The 24,264-nt window shown below is 39.5% G+C and overlaps 2 protein-coding genes and 1 long non-coding RNA gene across 4 annotated transcripts; all 3 read left to right on the top strand.

Moving 5' to 3' along the window:
- Nucleotides 1-801: 801 nt before the first annotated feature.
- LOC148427502 (uncharacterized) lies at nt 802-1,681 on the top strand. Its single transcript, XR_015868250.1, has 3 exons — nt 802-942; nt 1,536-1,564; nt 1,646-1,681. It is a non-coding gene; the product is annotated as an uncharacterized LOC148427502 (long non-coding RNA).
- Nucleotides 1,682-3,077: 1,396 nt separating this feature from the next.
- ddx4 (DEAD (Asp-Glu-Ala-Asp) box polypeptide 4) lies at nt 3,078-11,396 on the top strand. The gene is made up of 19 exons (XM_088439210.1): nt 3,078-3,152; nt 3,482-3,502; nt 3,572-3,625; nt 3,711-3,749; nt 3,820-3,846; nt 6,422-6,463; nt 6,544-6,570; nt 6,654-6,689; nt 6,769-6,822; nt 6,901-7,043; nt 7,126-7,278; nt 7,361-7,515; nt 8,243-8,372; nt 9,123-9,289; nt 9,868-10,013; nt 10,095-10,194; nt 10,278-10,548; nt 10,900-11,004; nt 11,079-11,396. The coding sequence occupies exons 3-19, from the start codon at nt 3,574-3,576 to the stop codon at nt 11,151-11,153; spliced, it is 1,722 nt and encodes a 573-aa protein (XP_088295336.1). The 5' UTR covers nt 3,078-3,152; nt 3,482-3,502; nt 3,572-3,573; the 3' UTR covers nt 11,154-11,396.
- A 1,442-nt stretch (nt 11,397-12,838) lies between these two features.
- LOC148427500 (ubiquitin-protein ligase E3A-like) lies at nt 12,839-23,031 on the top strand. Of its 2 annotated transcripts, none has more exons than XM_088408810.1 (11): nt 12,839-13,106; nt 13,661-13,705; nt 14,648-14,847; nt 19,054-20,306; nt 20,380-20,524; nt 21,062-21,267; nt 21,347-21,511; nt 21,584-21,739; nt 22,265-22,338; nt 22,428-22,571; nt 22,796-23,031. In XM_088408810.1, exons 1-11 carry the CDS (start codon nt 13,030-13,032, stop codon nt 22,914-22,916), a joined length of 2,586 nt encoding a protein of 861 aa, XP_088264936.1. In that variant the 5' UTR covers nt 12,839-13,029; the 3' UTR covers nt 22,917-23,031. The 2 variants fall into 2 exon arrangements, with proteins under 2 accessions (XP_088264936.1, XP_088264935.1); XM_088408809.1 differs by having other exon boundaries at nt 14,648-14,937.
- The last annotated feature ends 1,233 nt before the right edge of the window (nt 23,032-24,264 follow it).

The raw sequence follows: 24,264 nt of genomic DNA, 5'->3' as shown, positions 1-24,264 counted from the left end.
TTCATTGTGGGGACATCCAATTGGCATTGTGAAATTCCTAACCTTAACCATCACAACACTAACGCTAACCTTTACCCTAACTTCACCCAAAATCCAATTCAAATCTATGCTCTAAAAGCAAGTCTTGACCCTCAAAAAGAGTGTGAACTTGTGGTCCATCAAACTGTTTCCCCCAAGTGAAAACGATCACAATGACAGTGAAACCCCAGCAACTGGTCCACACCTTGCGGCAAAAACCAAGGGCACACACCTGCATGATAAATTATTACTTTTATAGCATGTGTTCTCAATTAATAGTTATACGTTTATGTGCATTTTTCTAGGGAATGTATATTCAATTGAATTCAACTATTAGTATATATATATATATATATATAGTCTGTAAGCAGCAACAGAAAAAAACAAACAAATGAAACAAAACTCTCATGCCAAGGCAAAGAGTTTGCAGCACAGTATGTATATAAACTGCCTTTTTTTGCTTCTATAACACCATTGGGTTATGTTCGTAAACGCTACTCTTACTGATATGAGGCGGGAAAGTCAAAGACCTGGCAACCCACGTTAACTATTTTCTGCCGCGTGCTAATTGTGCATACTCGACCAGAAGGACCCGGAGAAGCAGCAACCCGAAAAGAGACATCGCGTAAAACCTACCTGGCACTGCAAAGATTGTATATCACAGTATGTATATTTACGTCTAATTTGCCTCGTTTTGAGACTCTGTGACTACAAACGCCAGATTATACATTTTGTCGTGTAGTTCTTACAGACATTACTCGTGAAAGTGTCGGACCTGGGACCTGGCAACCTACGCTAACCTAGTTGAAGTTTTCTTCCGCGCGCTAATTGTGCACAGCCGAGCAGTGGTTGCCCGTGACGCAGCTTCGCGAAAGGAGATTTTTGCAAAAAATAAGCCGCCAGGACAAAAAAATTGAGTCTACGGTATGCATATTTATGTATATAATTTCTCGCTTAGAGCTTCCGCGACAACAAATGGTAGTCGACAGTTAAGTTTCGTCGAGTAATTAAAATGACCTTGTCTGGTTTTTGCCAAGGACAGCTTAACTATCGAATCTACGTGGGCTAGTTTGAGCTAAGTAGGTTTCTTTAAAGGCTTAAAGCATATGTTCCTCCCTTTCTGCAAAATAGTTTCTAGTTATGATTAACTTGAAAAATAATTTTATCATCTATGATTAAATGTATTTTTGATTTATATTGACGATCCGTAAGTTTCGATTTAAGAAGGCTTTCGGAGTTGAAGGGCCTAGTTTTTACTGGAAGACCTTTGACGTTAGAGGGCCATTTGCGGACCACACTTGTCATATTTGCCTCACCAGGTCATTTACAAAAAAATGCGTCTAAGATGAATCTTCACAAATACACTAATAGGAACAGTATTTCTGGGGTTAATTTTCACAAGTCCTATTAAATTATTTCAGGTCGTCAGCCATTTCGTCACGATTTCCAATACTTGCACTTGGGCTCGCTTTTACGACAACGGTTCGAAGTTACATTTTCAATTTACTTGTTTTTAGGTGATTCAATGAATTCCTTCGATGATCAGGTTAGCTTTCCATTCTTAAAATTTGTACTATTGTTTTGTAACTAAGCACCACCTTCATGCTCATGATTGTATTTTTTGCAGGAATTTGGGACCAACCTCTCCCAGGATGACAGTATGTTAACATGGGCATATTTATAGTATTAACAAATTGCGTTTCAAATATTCTTTCTATTGCTCAGCCCCCAATTTCAATGCTTTACATTCATATTAGTCAATTTTTATCCAAGCAAAGCGATGTCTGGAATGTAGATAGATTATGTCAATTTAAGTGTCAATTAAAGCCAACAATATGTTCACTACACCAAGGTTAAAGTTTTGGTTTTCATGGTTTACATATGTAATATATATATATATATATATATATATATATATATATATATATATATATATATATATATATATATATATATATATATATATATATATATATATATATATATGAGAGAGAGAGAGATAAAATAAGTGATGAGTTGAAGAGGTGTTATGGAACGTTTGGGCACAATGACACCTGCTGGACTTTAAAATTCCCTGCAGGCAACCCACTTGACAAACTGAACTTACACTGATTTGATGACATAGTTTATACAGTAATCTCTCGTTTTTTCGTGGTTATTGGGGACCTTTAGTACTGTCGAGCAAGCCTTGAACAGCAAAATAGCAGGGCGATGTCTGGATTACATTTCAACAAGAAAGAGCGGCCTTTTGTGCCTTTGAAATACATATAGGTTAGACTGATCTGCAGCTGCATGTTGATCAAGCCAGACCTATGCGGGCAACAAAAGCACTCCATATCAGTCTTTGGCACCTGATTAAAGCAGATGCCTCCATCTCCACCCTGCCCCGTCTCTCCAATGAAACGTGGCATTTTCTTCGTCTGACAAATCAGTTTTGCCATTTCCATTTTTGGATTCTCAATCTGAGGCCTTTTCTGACTCGAATAAATTTCCATGTCGGCCCATTTCCTCTTGACTTTCATCACAATTGTACTTGACAACAACGATATGGCATACTGCTCAGTGAGGCAATGAATGGCCCAGTCAACGACTTGACGTCAGATCTGTTCCCAAAACGTCTCTTCTTTAAGCGAACGATGATTTAGGGCTGTTTGGTGAATACAGGATGAGACACAAAAATGCTGGCGTTCCCAAGCTATTTATCAAAGTTTATCTCTCATCTCCCTTTACCCATAAAGACCTCAATTTCATATCTCCGGAGGTACACTTAAGACAATAAAATGACAATTTCAGTGCTCCATTTTGCTTGCGTCCCAGGCGCATAATTCTTGGAGGGGGACACTCTTTCAAACTAATGTGCGTTCCTTGGACGCATCATTTTTTTTACATCAAAATTAATAGTCATTCATCTACTCGTTTATACAACAAAACCTAATGTCCTACAAACATTTTTGACACTTCGTCTTCCATGTTTGTTTTGGTCTCTACCTTTTTTTTTTTTAATTGATGAGTCTCCAAATACCATTTGTGACTTCCAAACTAACCTGACGCTGCTTGTTTTAAACTTGTTACATTGACCGTAGGTCGTGGCAGGAGAGGCAGAGGAGGAGGATTTAAAGAGTCCTTTTCTTCAGGTGGTTGCAATACTTTATTACGCTTAACTGATGACCAATAGTACATAAGGATGCAACGAGAGTTACTTTTTCCACTTCTATTGGTCGTTGAACATTTCAACTTCAATTTGTTTCATGCTAAAATCTGCTTTGCCCTTTTAGTGAAAAATGTTAAGTGGAATTGCGCAATGTTGTCATTACCAAAATTAGTTCCTAGATTTGAAGTTAGCTAGAAGTCAAGCTAGAAAATGGTTGCTGTGGTTTGTTTTTTACCTAAATGGAAATCTCGCATTAAATAAAAGATAACTGTTTAGTTTTAAGGCTAATGAATAATTTCTGTTTTTTTATAGGGACTGATGAAAATAGGAATGGTAACGTTTTTGCTATATCAATGTTTTGTGTTTGATGGCTTCTGCTGTTAATGGTTTGATGTCTTTTAGAAATGGACAGCTGGAACAACCGTGAAGGACAAAGAGGAGGATTCAGAGGAAGAGGTGAGATGATTTTTTTTTTTTTTTTTAATTATGTTTAAATGCTTTCCATGTCATCAACCTGCTGCGCTGATGTATCTTCAATCAGGTCGAGGGTTTGGAGGAAACGAGCAGAATCAATTCAATGGTGCTCTAAGTTTATCATTTTCTCAATTTTAAACAGAGCTACTAATTTAATTCAAATGCCCATTTCACAGGAGCAAATCCTTCAAGACAGGAAAATGGTGAGTTTTTTTTTTCCCAAAAATTTCACAATGTTCCACTGACACTTGTTCTTGAAATAAGTTATAGCATGTACTCACACTGTACGCCAAATTACTTTTAAACAGCGGTGTGTCATTGGGAAATGGATTTTGACGTGGATTTCCACTGGGGCCTGCAAGATTAATGTCACAAGGGAGCAGTGCTTGAACAACCACAAGAGTCCACTTATAACAGTTTATTGGTTGTTCGCCAATAAGTCCAACCTTAAAAACTAAAAGTCAACCATAAAATGCATGCAAAAGTCCTTTAAAAACTAAAACATGCAATTGAGGGTTCATCTTGCTCCCAAGAGTCTAACTGGTCAGGGGGCCACACACCAGGGTTGCCTATCAAGAAACAAAGAAAAGGTGCACAGCAGGCAGCCACCGGAAATGGTTGGAGCAAAAATGCTGCGCTGGCCAGGAGAACTAACGCTTTTGTGGCAGAAGCTCCAGCCTCTGCCACTCGCGTACACAAGCCCTTCAAGCACCGCTGTCCAGCTGAGGGTCAGCAAGGCCTTTGTCCCTCAGTTGCTTGCCCCTCCAGGTCCAACAGCCACCTCCCGATGTGGTTGTCCTCGCTGAGTCCGTTGACGCCTCCACAGCCCTCACATTCAGCACACGCAGCAACCCTCTTACCCACTGTCTTTAAATAAGAAGGAGAGGAGTTCTGCCCTCAATCGTGACTGGTGCCTCTGGCCAGCATGCCAAGCTTGATTGGTTCCGTTAGCGTACCTTCCCATGGTCATTTTGGAGCAGCTGTTAGTCATCTAATCAAGGCGCAACTTGAGCGGTGACCAGAGGGAGACAGACCAAAAAAAACCAACAACAAAAAAAACACTAAAGTCCTCCACTTACCACCCCCCTGCGGTTTAACATTGGCAGTCCCTGTCAATGCCTATTGTCCAAAGGTCAATATTGAAGTCACAATTATTCATCATGTCAGGTCAAACGTCTATTTGATGCCCCTTTTTTTCAACAAGCAGTATATAAACAAGGCTTCAAGGTGTGATACTTACAAATAATAAACTAAAATGAATAATGTAAATAATTAAAACAAATTTACAAGACATGGTAAAAGCTTCTTTTAAGCAAATTTTAATCAATTAGTAGTCAAAATGTCATTTTCGGTCATTTCAAACTGACTTTATTCCAAGTTTTTGCCAATCAGATTTTTGAAGATGGGTCTCATTTGACAGCTAGCACTGTATATATGAGGAATCAGGTGAGAAACTCATGCAATTTCATGCAGGTAATCAATGTTTTTGGGTAAGAAAGGCTTTTGTCATGCAAACATAAGGGACTCATTGCCCCCTAGTGGTAGAATGACAGTACAGTGGGCTTCTGTGTTAAAAGATTAATCCGTTCTGCGGTTGTTCTCGTAAGGCGAATTCACCGTATAGCCGGCAATCTAAACCTATGTTAAATAGCTCATGTGTTTAGAACCCCAGGTAAAAACATCAAAATTTTACATACATATTAAAAATGAGACCAAAATGGTATAGAACATGCTACATATATAAAATTTACATGTATACAATCAGAAAACATAATTAAAAAAAAATATGAAAGACTTATCTACTTTTGAGTGGCGCTTGTTATACCCCTATTCCCTAGTAAGGGTAGGCTAGGCTAGCTTCGTATTTCTTGATCAGCTCCAGCTTCGTTTCCATATAAATTTTCTTCTCTCGTTAACATCAATAGCAAGCTTGCGACCCATGGCTAACCCTTTCAAGTTTGAATTAAGCCGTAAAATGTGCCATAAATATGGTTTTGTATCCACTCGCGATAGAACAAAGCTTTACCATTCCACCATTTTGAAATGAGTGAGGTCAACCAATCGCAGACCAGCATCTCCGTTATGTGACGGCAACAGAAAATAAGTGCAATTACCCAAAAAGGTCTGTAGATGGAGACAAAACAACATACAGCCAACCCCCTAGGGTCATGACAGTTGTTTTTGTTGCAAAGACTGGAAAATACCATAAAGAAGGGCCAAAAAAACGCAGTATTCCACATCGCAACATGAAAAAAAGCGTAAGCCAGGGACACTGTAACACGGGGGTCCACTGTACTTGATTTGACTTGTAATTTAAAAAAAAAAAAGTGCTTCACTTTTTGAATGTTAATATTGCCAAGGATCAGCTTAATAATTCGTGGTAGCCGATATCGCGATCGCGATTAAAATTGGATTAATTGTGCAGTCCTAATTTCCACTGATTAAATGTTGCTCTTCGAGGTTGACGTATCATAATGGAATTAACCAATTAGAGAATTTGTATTTAAAATGTGCTATATGTGCCAGTGGCAGCATTTGGACGATCTTGTCATTCTACTGAAAGTGCAATTCAAGGGAAGGCCTTAACGGTTAAGGCCTTCCCTTGAATTGCACTTTCAGTAGAATGACAAGATCATGGGTTAAGGCTTAACCCATTCAAGTTTGCTTATGGACAACTTACATTTCTACCAATACTTTACAATATTGAACCAACTGCATTGTATGCCATTCCTATGCTGTGTGTAAACTATCTACCCACCCACTCATGATTCTAAACAGACTTCAGAGGAGCAAGACGGGGCAGAGGGGGCCCCAGTGAAGGTACTACAGTTTAAATCAGTTTAAATTTGAAATACAGATTAACCATTTTTGTTGTCAATATAAATCTTTTTTTATTCAAGGTCGTGGAAGAAGTGGCTTCAGAGGCGGTACATGACATTTTTTTTTTTCATATGTTTATGTATTTACATGTTTTTAATGCATCTTGGATGCACGTTTCACATCATTGCAGGGTATCACGGAAAGGATGAAGAAATCCTCACCCAAGGTTTGTAGTGTGATTTTTCGAAAATGCAAGAGAAGTGATGTTTGACTTTTTTTTTTTTTTTTTTTTTTTTTTTTTGCAGCCCATACAAGAGATGCTGAGGGGTCCGGGCCAGGAAATGTTGATGGTAGTGTGCGTAAGTTGAAGAGTCATGTTGAGAAGTGATCAAGTGTGATTGAGATTGCCGTGTTTATTTTTATTTTTTTTCCAACAGGACCAAAAGTCACCTATGTTCCGCCAGCCCTTGCTGAAGATGAAGACTCTGTGTTTGCACACTATCAGCAAGGCATTAATTTTGATAAGTATGATGACATCAGCGTGGATGTGAATGGAACCAACCCACCACCTGCCATCATGGTGAGTTTGTCTGAATCTGTCAAGCTGTTCCTTTTTAATTGGTTGTAGACAGGTGACCATTTAAGTGATTGTTTCCTTGCAGACTTTTGATGAGGCAGCCTTGTGTCAGTCCCTGCGAAAAAATGTCAGCAAATCTGGTTATTCAAAACCTACCCCAGTTCAGAAGCACGCCATTCCAATCATCTCTGCTGGTCGAGATCTCATGGCCTGTGCCCAGACGGGATCAGGGAAAACTGTAAGAAAGTGGTACTTGTACACTTTGCAGTCCTCTTTGGTATAATGTGGTGCAAAATCACCATTATGCTCATGTACCCTAGGCTGCGTTCCTCCTTCCAATTCTGCAGCAGCTAATGACTGATGGTGTGGCAGCCAGCAGCTTCATTGAGCTGCAAGAGCCCGAGGCAATCATTGTTGCTCCAACCAGGGAGCTCATCAACCAGATTTTCCTGGAGGCCAGGAAGTTTTCCTATGGGTACAGTATTAACGCTTTTCACTCTCAACCTGTGCAGCGCGGTGCTTGAACTTTGTTCCTTTGGTCTGTGGTTTCAGGAAGCAAAAAAAAACAAAACAAGTTCAGTTTTTCATTACATATTCAGTGTTCGATTTTGCCTGCGTCCCAGATGTATAATTCTTGCTGGGGGATGCATACTTTCAAACCAACACGCGTCCTTTGGACGCATCATTTTTTCAACATCAAAATTAATCATCATCCATCTCCTCTTTTATTGAATAAAATTTGAGGTCTTTTTTTTCATTGTAGCTGCATGAAACAATGCATCTTGTGGTCTGTGTAGATTATCCTTTTGAGAACGCAGCATTGTGCTTGTCTTAGTTGACAGATACAGCAACTGAATCAGGTGTGTCAAACATACGGCCCATGTCTTGGCCAGCAGATGGATTTAAACTTGGCCAGCAGATGGATTTAAACTTGGCCAGCAGATGGATTTAAACTTGGCCAGCAGATGGGTTTAAACTTGTCCACGAGGTTTTTGTTTTATGCCACGATTTTATTGGTCCAACCCACTTGAATTGATTTTCCTAAAATATTGAAATCCAGTGTCCTATTGAATTCATTGGTAGATTAAGTCGTATCATATGTCACACTAACAAAAAAATCTGAAGTTGTCGTTCAACACTGTCATATGAAATCTGAATTTGATTGAACTGTGCTTAAGGAAATTGTATTTATTGTGTTGCAGAACATGTGTGCGCCCAGTGGTTGTCTATGGTGGCGTGAACACTGGTTTTCAGATCAGAGAAATTTGCAAGGGTTGCAACATAGTGTGTGGAACACCGGGAAGGTTGTTGGATGTAATTGGACGTGGAAAGGTAAGATAATCAAATACACTCAATTTCTTTTTAAAGTCCTTGAAAATCGCTGCTTTGCATGGACCCAATTAAGCGGGGTCAAATTAGATGTAGACCCAATTTTATTTCATTTTATATATATATATATATATAATATATATATATATATATATATATATATATATATATATATTATCCCCAGCTTCGTTTCCATAAAAATCATCTTCTTACTACTTTGACGTCACTAGCAATCTTGGCACCAACGGCTAACCAAATATAGTTTAAATTAAGCACTATAATGCACAATTAATACCATATTGAAAGCACTCTCAAATGAGATAAAGTCTTAAGGCAGCCATAAGGTGTTTTCAAAACCCATAAGTGATATATTGGAAATTGAACGTTGTATTTCAATACGTGTATTGTGTCTCTTCGTATCGCGATACATTACCCAGCCCAAATCAGCATCCTCATCTAGAACACATTGTGGGTGCTGCTTTTTTTGCAGGGCGTATTAGAACAGTTTGTCAAAATTAGGCCACAGTTAGGTATCTTCTACGTGCCATTTTACAACATGAAATGACCAAATACCAAGTCCCATTTTTATGTACGCACCATATTGCTTTTGAGATACAAGTGATGTTCTCTGTTCACGGTGGAGTGTGGAACCATCAATGACGAAACAAAACGTTCTTGTTAACACATTAGAGTTGCTTTAAAAATAACTAAAACAACCTGTCAGTATGAGCGGTATTGTGACACGTGTTTCAGATTGGACTAAGCAAGCTGCGGTATCTGGTTCTGGATGAGGCTGATAGGATGTTGGATATGGGCTTTGAGCCTGACATGCGCCGCCTGGTTGGTTCTCCCGGGATGCCCCCAAAAGAGAATCGTCAGACTTTGCTGTTTAGTGCCACTTACCCTGAAGACATCCAGAGGTCTGTGTCCCGGCGTTAGAATAATGTCCCAACTTGTTTTAATTGGATGGCCACAGATTGGTTGCGGACTTCCTCTGGGCCCTTTAATTATGGTGAAAGCATTTCATGTTGAATAAAAAAATCGGTAAGCCAAAAAATAATGATTTGGTTTTTATGTAGATGAATACCGAGAACTAAAACATAGCCTATTCGTTTGTTTTTTTTTTTATCTTTTGACATATTTGAGCTACCGTAATAAGTGTAAGTGTGTTCACAAGACATTCTGGCCTTTCCAATGATGTCTCATGTTTGGGTAGGATGCAGTTAACGGCTGTTTTGCCAGGACAAAATAGACAATGCAACAAAGCATGTGTTAGCAACAAAGCACTTCATGTGCTTTCATTTTAGGAAGTAAAGCTCATTAATCATATTACTTTGCTGTCCCTTTATTTGATGATTATATTTGTCTAGTATCAAACAGAAAAACTGAAAATGGCTAGCCTTTTTTTTTTCTCTCCATAAAGTGTGCTTTGTGCCTGTGCCTTACGTGGATATCAACAACAATGAATGTGAAGTTAACTGGGTTCTATTGATTGAAGGTTGGCTGCTGACTTCCTCAAGCCTGACTATTTGTTCCTGGCAGTTGGCATAGTAGGTGGGGCTTGTAGCGATGTTGAGCAGACGTTTGTAAAAGTGACCAAGTTCTCAAAAAGAGATCAGCTTCTTGACCTTCTTAAGACCACTGGTACAAAAATTAATCATTGAACAGATCAAAATTCTATGCCCTGTCAATATTCTTGATGGTAATGACTGCTGGCATTTGCAGGAATGGAGCGCACAATGGTGTTTGTGGAAACAAAGCGCCAAGCTGATTTTATTGCTACTTTCCTGTGCCTAGAGAAACTTCCCACAACCAGTATTCACGGGCAAGCGTCACTTTCTTCAATATTTTGTCTGCTTTCTTCCAGTGCAGTTTTGTAATGTGTTGTGAATGTGTGTCATGACGCAGGGACCGCGAACAACGTGAACGAGAGCAAGCCTTGGCTGACTTTAGGACTGGCAAATGTCCCATTCTCGTTGCGACATCGGTCGCTGCCCGTGGATTGGACATTCCAGACGTGCAGAATGTGGTGAATTTTGACCTCCCCAACAACATTGATGAATATGTCCATCGCATCGGCAGAACCGGCCGCTGTGGTAATGTTGGCCGGGCGGTGTCATTCTACGACCCAGATGGCGACAGTCAGTTGGCTCCTTCCTTGGTTACAATCCTGTCCAAGGTTAGGAGCATCACTTAACATTCTGGGCTCAGTTGGTCTGTTTTTATTTTCATTTTTTCTTTTTTGTTGATGTCTTTAAACAGTGTTAAAAACAATGTAATCAAGCTTTTTTTTTTTTTTTCATTCTACCTTTAGGCTTCAGAGGAGAAATATTTATAATATCCAACCTACACATTGTAAACAAAATAGAATTTGAATTTTTGAAAAAAACGAACAATCTCATAAGGATTGATGTACTATAGATTGTCATGGCTGCAATTCGGTTATAATCATGGGGTTAACTATTAGGTTACCTCAAATCCAGATTTAAGTGACTTTTTTTCTCTTATTAACTGTTGCTGTTTTTGACAGGCTCAACAAGAAGTGCCATCATGGTTGGAGGAGTCGGCATTCAGTGGAGGCGGCACCAGCTTCTACCAGTCCAACAGGAGCTTTGCCCACTCAGACTCGAGGAAGGTAGCACCCCCCACTCATTCACAATCCCTACCCCAATTTTAAGCGTCCTCATCCTTTTGCTTACATTTCCTCAGTTTTCACAGGCAGGAAGTGAAAGGAGTCAGTCAATTCCTCAAGTTGCAGTTGCTGATGATGATGATTGGGAGTAGAAGCCAAGGCACTCTCATCAAGCATGGGCTTTTGTTGCATGCATAGTTCATAGCGCGTAGTGCTTGCTTGTTGTTTTAGAGCCACATCTTTGTTCTGAGTGTGGACCAAAGTTCAAAAGAGAGCAAAACATTTGTGTTTCTAGTGTTTTCATCTGCAGTATTTGCATTGATTTTTTTTAAGTTTTATTTGCCATTTAAACTATCTTTGGATAACTAATAAATATTTGTTTGATGCAAAGACAACGGAATGTTTCAGTGCTTTCTAGTGTTTTCATCTCCAGTATTTGCATTTTTTTTTTTAAGTTTTATTTGCCATTTAAACAATAACTTTGGATAACTAATAAATATTTGTTTGATGCAAAGACAACGGAATGTTTCAGTGCTAATTTCACAACATTGCTTCCCTGAGGACATTTTGAAATTAAACCAAAGGAATTGTGACTAGCTGTTTTATGCCAAACTTTTGAGCTTGTGAATGTTAACCACAATTTTCATTTGAGTAATTACTTGGTTTTTAAATCACAAAACGTGTGCAGAGGTGTGCAACATTTATTTGCCATTTTGACTTTGTCCCACAGAAAAAAAAGCCACAAAACCTTGACACCTAAATATTAAAGTAATCAACTGTATAATTGATGCCATTATTCATCAAATTAAAACCAAACCTAAATGATCTAGTAACAGCCGCCCATAAATGCCATCATTTTGTCATCAGTTTTGCATGTGGATCAATAGCTGTTCTATTCAATCCAGGACTTTCACGTAACGTGATATTAAAAATAAATATGTACTTAATGAAATTGCAGAACAAGTCAAAACTATAGAAACAGTTTCAAATTTAAATGCCCTCATATTAAGAGGAAAAAGAAAATTCAAGCTATTCTAAATTGCATGGCTGTGAACTTTTTTGGTTAATTTGGGGTATTTTTTTCAGTTTTAGACTAAGCTGTAACCTGTGTTAATGCTGTAAAAAATAATTGAAAGTTGATTTATATTGTTTTATTTCTTTTGTTAATGTTTAAAAGGATTCAGGTTTAGGTATACTCAATACAATTTTTAAAGATAATCTTATTTATAGTCAGCGTATCGACTGGGGGGGGGCAAAATACAACTGAGAAGCACTGCTTTAGCCTAACAGACATGGGAACTCTGAAGTAGCTTGAATGACAACCTCGACAGATAAGAGTCCAACTGATATATTGTATTTCATGGTTTTTCCTTCCCCTCTCGTTTAAATTACTTCTGCTATGGGGCTGGTTTTAATCTTGTAGTTTAAAAGTTTGATGTGCTTTATTTTCGCAAATCTGCGATATCCATTAATGCTACTGTATGTCTTGACTTAATGTAAAAACCTGATTTTTGATAATTGTAGAGTCTATGGCCGGTATTCACTCGTTTTTAACTTCAGTTCATTACGCAAACATTGACGAAATATGGGGACAGATGGGCAAAAATCAATGGGAGAATTAAAAAAATATATAATTTTTTTAATTTACGGTCCTGTTAGAAAAAAAACGCACATCTCTAAACGAAACAATTACTTCAATTCAATGACAAAACTAAACTGTTATTTAAAATTAAAAGAAAAAAACCGAATTGCTCCCGGTATGACTCCGGAACGCGAATGGTAGATTCTGCCAGGTTTTGTGGCCGAGCCGCAATGCATTGTGGGTAGTCGTCTGACTGTGAAGCTGAGCCAAATATGGCTGCTAACCCCAGGCAGCAGAAAGAGCCCTCAGAAGCAATCTTATGAATGAAGTTTTTAATGGTAAATCCCTCCCGCCAGTCTCAACGGTCCCCCCCGACCCACTCGTGGATGACTTAACACCTTTGCTCGCCGCAACCGAATTACAAACAAGTGAGGTTAAAGTCTCGTATGAATCCCGACGAGAAGGAGGACTGTGAGTGTGCGCCACCACAGGCCGACATTAGCCCAGAAAAAGGAGCTGACAGGTGGGTACGCGATGAGGAAAGCGTCGGGGATGCTGGGAGCGCTAACTGCCACTTTTCTCAGCCGCTCTTATGACGTTTTGTTACAATTTCCACAATATCGCCCCACCTAATACCTCTGTGAATTCATGTAGTTGTAACGTTATTAAACAAACAAACAAAAAAAATACAAAAGCGAATTCGTGTAAGTCTCCACAATCTTTGCCGCGTTAGCTTGCTACATTAGCATGTGTTGGCACAATATAGTGTAGGTTCTCTTTCTGTGAATCCCATTGATTGTTTAAAAGCACTTTTCTCCCTGTTGCGCTTTGCAATAGACGGCGATATAATATTTGTAACGCATATTCATTTGTTTATGGTTGGCTGGCTGGTTCTTTGCATCTTCTCGGCTTGAACTCTGGCGCTAATTACAGTAGCATCAACGCAACGATCGAACCTAGATTTGAACCTAGCGTTTACTCACATACTCAAACTGATTGTTCATTGTTAGGCTATATTTTTATGTTATTATTATTATTATTATTATTATTATTATTATTATTTGCTTCTTCCATCAGACAATACGACGACCCTGAAGTAGAAACCCCAGAAGCAAGCCGAATGTAAGTAGTTTCCCTACATCTTTAAAGTCCTATGTACAGTTTCATAGTTCGGAATCTCTCGTCTGATGTCAACATTATGCCAAGGTGATTGTCAGTCAAAGTTATTTCAGTAATCCAGATGCTACTGTGTCAATTTAATAGATTGACTAGAGAAAACCTCTTGCTTATTTTATATCAGTGAATGTGTGTGTGTGTGTGTTTTTTTTTTTTTGTGGGGAGCACATCAAAAAAGTGGTTACCATTCCTATTTCATATTTATAAAGATTTGGTTTCGAATCTCACCTCTGACCTTCCTGTGTGGAGTTGGTATGTTCTCCATGTACAGTACTTGTGTGGGGTATTTCCGGGTACTTCCCCATTGCAAAAACTAATGTTAAAAGACTAATTCGTTCTAAGAATGTCAGTGTAAGTGTTTATTTATCTGTATAGTGGACAACTAGCCCAAGGTGTACCCTGCCTCTCACCCAAAGTCAGTGGAGAAAACTTCAAGTTTACCTCCCCCAAGTGATAATAAATGCGAGAGAAAAATGATGGATGGATTGCATGTATTTTGTCCCACATAGCCACTACTGTCACATGAATAAGCAAACATTGTCTTAACTATGCTGTAATCAACTAGGCTAAAGGGTAACTAACATCAGAAATTTGAATATTACATATATCTTGGTAAACAAACAAAAACATTGACATGAACAAATGCAAGCTTTGACCTTTCGGGCACCTAACATGGATGGATTTTTTTTAATGAGACAACTTGTGTCATGATAATTTGAAGAGTACAATCATTTTTCTCGAAGATGACAACAAGGAAAAAAGAAACGTCACAGAGTCATTGAACTGAAATGCTTGGCGTAAAAGCGGTCGCATACATTATCACATTGGATATGCTTCATGCTCTTTTAATATGCCATTTCTTGTACACTTTTGTTACCGCAAACGCAGGAAGCGAGCAGCTGCCAAGCATCTAATAGAGCGCTATTACCACCAATTAACGGAGGGCTGTGGGAATGAATCGTGCTCCAACTCCTGGTGTGCCTCGTCTTCCGGCTTCCACCGCATGGATAACAATGCGGCAGCTGTCAAAGCTCTCGAGCTCTACAAGTTCAATGCAAAACTCTGCGACCCCCACCCTTCAAAGAAAGGTACAGCTTCAGTCTACCTGGAGAACTCACCATGTAGCAATAGCAAGATGAACCATAAGGATGTCCACTCTGTACGGGACAATTTCAAAGGTCAGTAAAAAAAAAAAAAAAAAAAAACATCAAACAGAAGTTCATATTTATGTATGCCAATTGATATTTTTGTCTTTGCTCTCTGCATGTCTATAGCCAAGACATGAAAAGTGGCGCCGCATGGCCAACGAAGGACCCATTAAATTTTAATGCATAAACAGCGCGCCCCTGTGTTACAAGATTAATCAGTTCCAAGGTTGGGCTCGTTAGGCAAATTTACCGTATGGCGGACAATCCAAACCTATGTTAAATAACTAATGCGTTCAGAACCCCAGGTAAAAACATCAAAATTGTACATACATATTAAAAATTGGTACCAAAATAGTATAGTAAGTGCTACGTTTATATAATATACATGTATACAATCAGAAAACCTCATATATAAAAAATATAATAAGGATTTATTTACCTTTGAGTGGTGCTTGCTATGCCCATATTCCCTAGTAATGGTAGCCTAGGCTAAGCTAGCTTCATATTTCTCGATTATCTCCAGCTTCGTTTCCATATAAATCATCTTCTTATTCTCTGTTTAACATCACTAGCAATCTTGGGACCCATGGCTAACCCGTTCAAGTTTGAATTAAGCATTAAAATGTACTATAAATACGGTTTTGTAAACACTCACGATAGAACAAAGCTTTATCATTCCGCCATTTTTGGGTGAGGCCGACCAATAGCAGGCCAGCATCTCAGTGAGGAGACGCCGACCAATAGCAGACTAGCATTGTAGTGACCCGTTGATTGGATCCAGTATGACGGGCAACAGAAAATAAGTGCAATCACTTAAAAACGCCTGCAGATGGAGACAAAACGACACAAATACAGCCAACCCCCTAGGGTCATGACAGTTGATTTTGTCGCAAAGACGGGAAAAGACCATAAAGAGGGTACGAAAAAACTCAGTATTCCACATCACAACATGAAAAAAACTTACATACATTTTTTTTTTTTTTTTAATAAAAATTTCTCTAGGGATATCTAAATCCCAAACGTTAGTGGAAATTTGGCCTGATCACATAATTTTCAGATGATTGGAATTGGGGCAGAATCATGATTCTAGAAGAATTCATTTTTAATTTTCTCATTTTTCATTTATTTTTTATTATTATTTATATTTAAAAAGCTCCAAAGCAACACAATAATCCAGAGTACACAGATACCGAAGAAGAAAAAAAAATCTTATTTATATTTAAAAAGCTACAAAGCAAAACCATAATCCAGAGTACACAGATACCGAAAAAGAAAAAAAAGCGCCATACTATACGTAACATCACAACACAGCTCGAATTGGCAGAAGTAAGCACAGCTATTGGCGAAACATTTATATGAGGGTTCGGCGACTGAAAGAGACATTTTTATTATCTCCCCTAAAAACTCCCACAAAATTCTGTGCGCCTCAAAACCTTTTTGATTTCTAAATTCCCTCGCAACTTGGCGCTTCATCTTTCGTGCCTTCAGTGCTTCTTATGGCGTAAGTTTGCAGACAAAAAGATGTATGGAACAGGACACTATACTGTATGGAAAATGGCTTCATTTTGGGAAGATTCTCTACCACCTAGGGTCCTTTCCTTGGCAGAACAAAACACTGCATTTGATTTTGGAAAAAACCCTTCTCTTTGGATTGGTCTTGATGCACACACGAACGCTGAAGTGGAATTCTATTAACAAATGATGATTAAATAATTGCAAATGAAGGTTTTTATATTGTTAATTGTTTACTTATTTATTTTTGCAGTTAGGCAGAAATTAATCTCTTGATAATATCGTAACGGACCAATTTAAAATTTATATTAATGATTTTCAAACAATATGTGGATTGGAAGTCGCACCTTGCGAGCTATGGTCTATCAAATTTCATAAAATAATCTATGAATAAATTAGACATTCATGTTACAAGGTATCAGCTGTTGATGATGCTGAACTTGAGGAGTGATCCAAAAGTTGTTACAAAAGCTTGCAATTAGCTTGCAAGCTAATGACCTGTCACTCCAAATACATATACAGTATTGTTTGAAAATCATCAATATAAAATAAATTATGAATTGGGCAGTTTAGAGTCGTGCTTATACGAAAATAATTCAAACTTAACACATTTTAGAGTTGTACACATACGAATTTTTGAACCTGGATATGTCTTTTTGACAGAGATCGAACTCCATAGCTTCGCAAACAAAAGCTATTTTGTGGATAGACATGCTGTGAAGGTTTTACCCATGTTTTGCTGTAACCGCACACACCACAGGAACTCAGACAAGATGTGTGATTGGCTCCCGGTGGGACATTGACGAATGAGCGGAGGAGCGGATTACAACTAAAGCCCCCGACATCCATCAATGAGGGCAATAGTGATCACAATTCCAGTTCTTATTGTTTGATGTTGTGCCGCGAGCCAATCACGCGTCTTGTAGGAGTGCTGGTGAGCTGATTGACCCATTGTCTTGTCAAGTAAGTCTGTTAATTACATCCAGCGGCAGTTTGCGACTTAACCTCACCCTGGAGGTTACCTCACACCAATGTTATTAATACAATGAATATACTGGAATGCTAAGTGTAAACCCTGCTTCCCCGTTACCATGTTTGTTCAGCTAAGGGCTCCTCTTTAGCTCAGCGTTCAAGGCCCGTTACCCCGAGGGCATCTCCAGCCCTCCCATGTCACCTGGCTACGGCCAAGAGATGGAAACCGCAATGGATAACAGTACAGTTACTGTACAAGGTTTAAAAATTAAAGATTTGAGGAAATACATGGACTGTAGCAGTTGTCATCTCATATTTATAGTACAAATACTTTTCACATATTTAAAAAATTCTGATACCCATATATACATGCATGAAAAATCCTGGTGGGGGTAGTACTTTGCGGATTTCACTTTTCGCTAGGGTCTTTCCGTCCCCATCAACTGCGAAAAACAAGGGAACGTTGTATATAAATTGTGTAGATATGCAACATAACGGTCAATTCAAATATTTACAGTACCAGTGAAAAGTTTGAAAACATTTTTAAATTCAAGTGTTCTCTAAACATTAAAGGGTCAAAGTTCATAAAGCAACATCCACATCGAAAAGTTGACTGAAAACATAGCAAGATGTGCAAAGCGGTCGACTTAGCAGAAATGTGCCTTCTTTGATGATTTGCTGATGATCTTACTTGGGACGTTCTTTACCCAAGTGATGACAGTTTAGAGATCAGAGCGTTGGAGGTTGCCCTTCGCTGTTTCTCCCCCCACTTGCCGACATCCATGCTGACTTGTTCAGGCACACGTTCAAGGGCTGAAGAAGACAAATCAGTCCGTCTTTGCCTTTCAATAATGCATCAAAGTTCACTGGAAAAATTGTCCACGCGGCCTCATTGTTGACAATATCAAATTAAAGGCATATATTATAATTTTAAGCCTTGTAAATGACATATTACTTATTTCGTCTTCAAATTAAAGCTATTCAAACACAGATGTGTAGGGAAAAAAAAATGTCTGATTTTGAGTTATGCAGTGTATAAGTCGACTCCCCCCCCCCCCCCCCCCCCTCCCCAATACGGGGGTTGAAAATGAGGGGAAAAAAACTTGGCTTGTACACGGGAAAATATGGTACTGTAATTGTACCTTCTTTGTTTATTTTTTTACTTTCATGGAAGGGAGGGTGTTATGTTTCGCATGCGCCTGTGGGAGCTTCGGGGTCATTACGGTAGCTGCAGCAATACACATCCTCCTCCGGCTGTCCGTAGCTTTAACAGACACAGCGACCTCCGGAGGAGTGCCACCCCATCTTATATAATTTACTGATAACTAGATGTTTTTAGTTCAAACATACTGTTTGTTGGTTGAGCACATTTATTTGCAGGTTTTTGAAATTTAAAATAATGTATTCGTTTTCCATGAGAAACGGACTAAATCTTACATATTGTCACTTTCAACAGTACAGTGCTAGTTTTCTATTCTAAATACGCAATTATTATTGTTATTTTTACTGTGCATTGTGCTCACATGGAGTGGAGGTCTTTTGTTACACAAGAAATAATTTACCACTGGCATCTGTCATTGAAATTCTGCCATGATTCTTTATGTGTTGTCTTTTTATTGCCATTCTGGTTTGGATATAATCTCATCATGCTTTATTCTACAGATGTGAATTACCTGACAGAGGAGAAAGTGTATGAGATCTTGGATATTTGCGGTGAAAATGAAGACTACTCGCCTCTCATCAGAGTAATCGGCCGAGTGTTCTCCAGCGCCGAGGTCCTGGTGCAGAGCTTCAGACGGTCGAATCCTCACACCAAGGAGGAACTCAAGTCCCTTCAGGAAAAAGACGAGGACAAAGACGAGGACGAAAAGGAGGCTGCGGCCTGCTCGACCACAGCTATGGAAGAGGACTCGTCCATGTCGACTTCGTCATTGCGAGTCGGAGAGGGACCAGCCGGAGATTGCGCCGTCCAAAAGCTGGCCCCAGACGAGGTGACGGTAGACATTGAAGCGGTGCGCCGGGTGTATGAGCGCCTGCTGTCCAACGAGAAGATAGAATCTGCTTTCTTGAACGCACTGGTCTACCTCTCACCCAATGTAGAGTGTGACCTAACGTACCATAACGTTTATTCCCGTGACCCAAATTACCTGAACCTGTTTGTCATCGTGATGGAGAACAGCAATCTCCACAGCCCAGAGTATTTAGAAATTGCCCTTCCGCAGTTCTGCAAGGCCATGAGCAAACTGCCGCTGGCCGCTCAGGCCAAGCTCTCTCGACTGTGGTCGCACTACAGCACCGAGCACATTCGGCGCATGGTGGAGACCTTCCAGCAGCTCATTACCTACAAGGTGATCAGCAACGAGTTCAACAGCCGCAACCTGGTGAACGACGATGACTCCGTGGTAGCGGCCACTAAGTGCTTGAAGATCGTCTACTACGCAAACGTGCTGGGTGGCGACCTGGATACGGAGCACAATGAGGACGAGGATGAAGAGCCCATCCCGGAGTCGAGTGAGCTCACCTTGCAGGAGTTGCTGGGCGAGGAGAGGCGGAACAAGAAGGGTCCTCGGGTGGACCCGCTGGAGACGGAGTTGGGCATCCGCACCAACGACTGTCGGCGGCCGCTCATCCCCTTTGAGGAGTTTGTTAACGAGCCTCTTAACGAGGTGCTGGAGATGGACAAGGACTACACTTTCTTTAAGGTTGAAACTGAAAACAAGTTCTCTTTCATGACGTGCCCCTTCATCCTTAATGCTGTCACCAAGAATCTGGGCCTGTACTATGACAACCGCATCCGCATGTACAGCGAGCGCCGTATCACAGTCTTGTATAGTTTAGTGCAGGGCCAGCAGCTCAATCCGTACCTGAGGCTGAAGGTCCGTCGGGATCACATCATCGATGACGCGCTGGTCAGGGTACGTGTGGCTCCGCCCGCTGCTTGCAAAGATGAGACCTTATTGATAACTCAAGAAATGTACTTCAAAACAGCTGGAAATGATTGCAATGGAGAATCCTGCAGACTTGAAGAAACAGCTGTACGTGGAGTTCGAAGGAGAGCAAGGTGTTGATGAAGGAGGTGTTTCCAAAGAGTTTTTTCAGCTGGTGGTTGAGGAAATCTTCAACCCAGATATTGGTAAGACAACCCAACCTTATTGATTCACTCTTCAAAAAATACTGTACCGGTGTATTGATTTTGAAAACTGATTTAAAAACTTGTTTTAACATAAACTTATCATGCATCGCTTCTGTCAAAAAAAAAAAAAATCATAGTTCGTGCATAACTTGTTTAAATGCCACAATTAAGTAGTTTTAACTATTGTAAACATGTCTTATAAGCAACACGTCCAGTATTCTGCCACTTGTGCAAAACCTTGATTTCACAATTTTCAAAAAATCAATTTTAAATGATTGATTTAATGCATATATATATATATATATATATATATATATATATATATATATATAGCCCTAATTTGTGCTCGAAGATGAAAGAAGAAGAACTTGACGTATTTTAATCTTGGTTGGATGTGAGTGTTTGGATTCTGTGACTTGACCAGTTTCATTGCTTTTAGTCATCTTAAAACATGGGTATCAAACTGAACAGAACTGCACTGCTCAGTGGAAACAAGGCTTGGGTATTAATGCGACAAGTTTTGTTTCCCTCTGGCAGGCATGTTCACATATGATGAACTCACCAAACTCTTTTGGTTCAACCCTTCGTCATTTGAAAACGAGGGCCAGTACACGCTGATCGGCATAGTGCTTGGCCTCGCCATATACAACAACTGCATCCTGGATGTTCACTTTCCAATGGTGGTCTACAGGAAGCTGATGGGCAAGAAAGGAACTTTCAGGGACCTTGCCGACGCCAACCCAGTAAGTGTCCAGTTGTCAGTGATGGAAGGGGACTATTACTTTTTACAATCTGTTTTTTTTTCCAACTTGTGCTTGACAGATCCTGCACCAGAGCCTGAAGGAGCTTCTGGAGTACACCGGCAGCGTGGAGGAGGATATGATGATCACGTTTCAAATTTCCCAGACGGACCTCTTTGGGAACCCCCTCATGTATGATCTAAGGGAAAACGGGGACAAAATTCCCGTGACGAATGAAAATCGAAAGGTGAGCCACGCCCACTGGCTTGTAACGCTGGAACTGAAAGGCACAGTTCTTTTCACGGTTCAATTTGTGCAGGAGTTTGTGGCGCAGTATGCAGAATACATGCTGAACAAAAGTGTGGAGAAGCAGTTCAAAGCATTCAGGAGAGGTTTCCACATGGTCACCAATGAGTCGCCGCTCAAGTACCTTTTCAGGCCTGAAGAAATTGAGCTACTAATATGTGGTAGCAGGGTGAGATCATGTCAAATTTACATAATCGACAACCACTTATTTAGGTACACCTACAACATCTTATGGTCAAATTAAGACCGTATTTGGGTACTTTACTTTCCCACACATTACTTTGTGTGATCAACAAATATGCTTAATTCTTTAATGGCCACTGCATTTATTTGGCACACCAACTTTGGCATTTGCTTAGAAGTGAACTTCGACTCATGAAACCTCTTTTACTTGGTGTATCATAAACGTCAATTCAATAATTTAGTTGTTGATTAATCAAATTATTTACTCAATTAATTTTAGTTGTCAACACCGATTATTATAAATGTTTAGTGTTCACGTCAGATAATTTCACAGTATTATACTAGAGGTAATTGTAATATTCTGATTTAACTAGCGGCAAAACATTTTGACTTTTGAAAAACAGTTGTACGTTTGTCTAAATTAGTGCAGGTGTGCCTTTTGAGTTTTCACATCAGTGCATATTAATAACAATCTGAGTTGGCTCAAGTTCTCGTTTTGTTTATTGTCTAGAACTTAGATTTCATGGCACTGGAAGACACAACGGAATACGATGGAGGCTACAACCGAGATTCTCGAATCATCAAGTAAGCTGTTGACATCTCAAGAAGGTTCCTCTCGAATCGAAAGCCTCATTATATGTCGATATTGTTGATTTTTATGTAATTATTTTTAGAGAGTTCTGGGAGACACTGCATTCTTTTGGCGAAGAACAGAAGCGCCTCTTCCTTCAGTTCACCACAGGCACTGACAGAGCACCGGTGGGCGGGCTCGGCAAATTGAAGATGATTATTGCCAAGAATGGGCCTGACACAGATCGGTGAGTGCCACATTCACATTACTATGGAAAGACGCTTAAGCATTTTTTAAAAGTCTGGATAGTTGTACACTCTTTGTGCTCACATCTAATATATAGTGTTACAACTTTCTGGAAATTAACCTGGTAAGGAAGAAAATCAAACGAAAATTGCAAAAATGACTTTCCATACCCTGTGATGCATATGTAATTAGTTCCTGATGATGTCATACATTTGCCCTTAACAGGCTTCCAACATCCCACACTTGCTTTAATGTGCTTCTACTGCCCGAGTACAGCAGCAAGGAGAAGCTGAAGGAGCGACTGCTCAAAGCCATCACCTATGCCAAAGGGTTTGGCATGCTCTGAGCACCGCCCACTTCACATCGGCACAGTACCACTCTTACACCATCTGTCCAAACGCACTGCGAAGACTTTTTTTCCCAATCCATTTAGCGCTGCCCCCCCCTACCCCCCCGAAACACACACACTATATATATATATATATATATATATATATATATATATATATATATATATATATATATATATATATATATATATAAAATTCCGACACAATGTAAGCGGTGGCAGGAGGAAATAAGTCCTGATGCTGCGCCTGCATTATCAAATAATGTAATCTTTCAGTCTAAGCACAGAGGTCTCCCGGTCAAAGTATCCACATCCACTTGACATGGGTGTGCTGCTGCCTCCTCGCTTACCTTTTTATGTACAGAGAATGATTTTTCTATTTATTTTAGGTTTAACCTGCCCCCACGCCCCCAGCCCACAAACACCAATCCAACAGTGAAACAAAGGGTAATAATCTCTGAAAGTGGGACAAACAAGTTGCTATCATCCAGGATTATTGAATAAAAAATTGAACATTGTAGAACATTAAAAAAAAAAAAAAAGTAGCCTTTCCTGGAGTGTAAATTTCCCCAATGCGGGACTAATAAAGGCTTATCCCATTCTTAATCTTGCTCTTCTTAATAAAAAAAAAAAAAGCAAAAAAAAAAAAAAAACATTGCACCCTCCCCCTCAATTCCCTCTTCCTCGGTTATCACACCTTTGTGGGGATGGGATGCAGATCAGACTGAATTCATGTCAGCTCTGTAAGTGCACTTAGACTTTTTTTTTCCAGAATGTGTTTTTTTTTTTTGGCCCATAGGTCACCACGATTGTCTGAAGCATATTTTAGTTACTATGTCTTCCTGTTGACAATACTAATGAATAAAAAAAACAACAAAAAAAACAGTATTTATATATCACCACACTTGGCATTATGACATTGGACCGGTGTACATAAAACTCATAAAAATCCATAAGGCACTTCATTGTCTATTTCTGCCATTAAGACATGGACAGCTCCCACGCCTGTGCCATTGAGGGCCTGTTTTGCCATCATTTTATTACGTAGGGCAAAGTATTCCTCACCAAATCCATCCAACCAAGGGGCCTTACTTAAATCGTTCGTAAAGCATCTTAATGAAAATCTATCAATATCTTGAGTGTGATTCAGATGGAACTGCAGAGTCTAACCCAACCCAATTAAAAGGTGTGCCCCAATATTTTTGTTTTGTCAATGTGTGTATACCGTAGATAGTGCCGCTACATACTCTTGTTTTAATCTATATCTTAGAAAAAAAGGAATAGACCAATCTAAGTTATGTCCAAACTTTGTAAACGTTTCTACCGCTGATTAGCAACCTGACGA

This window comes from Hippichthys cyanospilos, chromosome 2 (genome assembly GCF_059441005.1).
Source record: "Hippichthys cyanospilos isolate Australia breed blue-spotted pipefish chromosome 2, RoL_Hcya_1.0, whole genome shotgun sequence".
Classification (NCBI taxonomy): Eukaryota; Metazoa; Chordata; class Actinopteri; order Syngnathiformes; family Syngnathidae; genus Hippichthys; species Hippichthys cyanospilos.
Note: the sequence above shows the minus strand (reverse complement) of the source record. Positions and strands in the feature narration are given on the sequence as shown.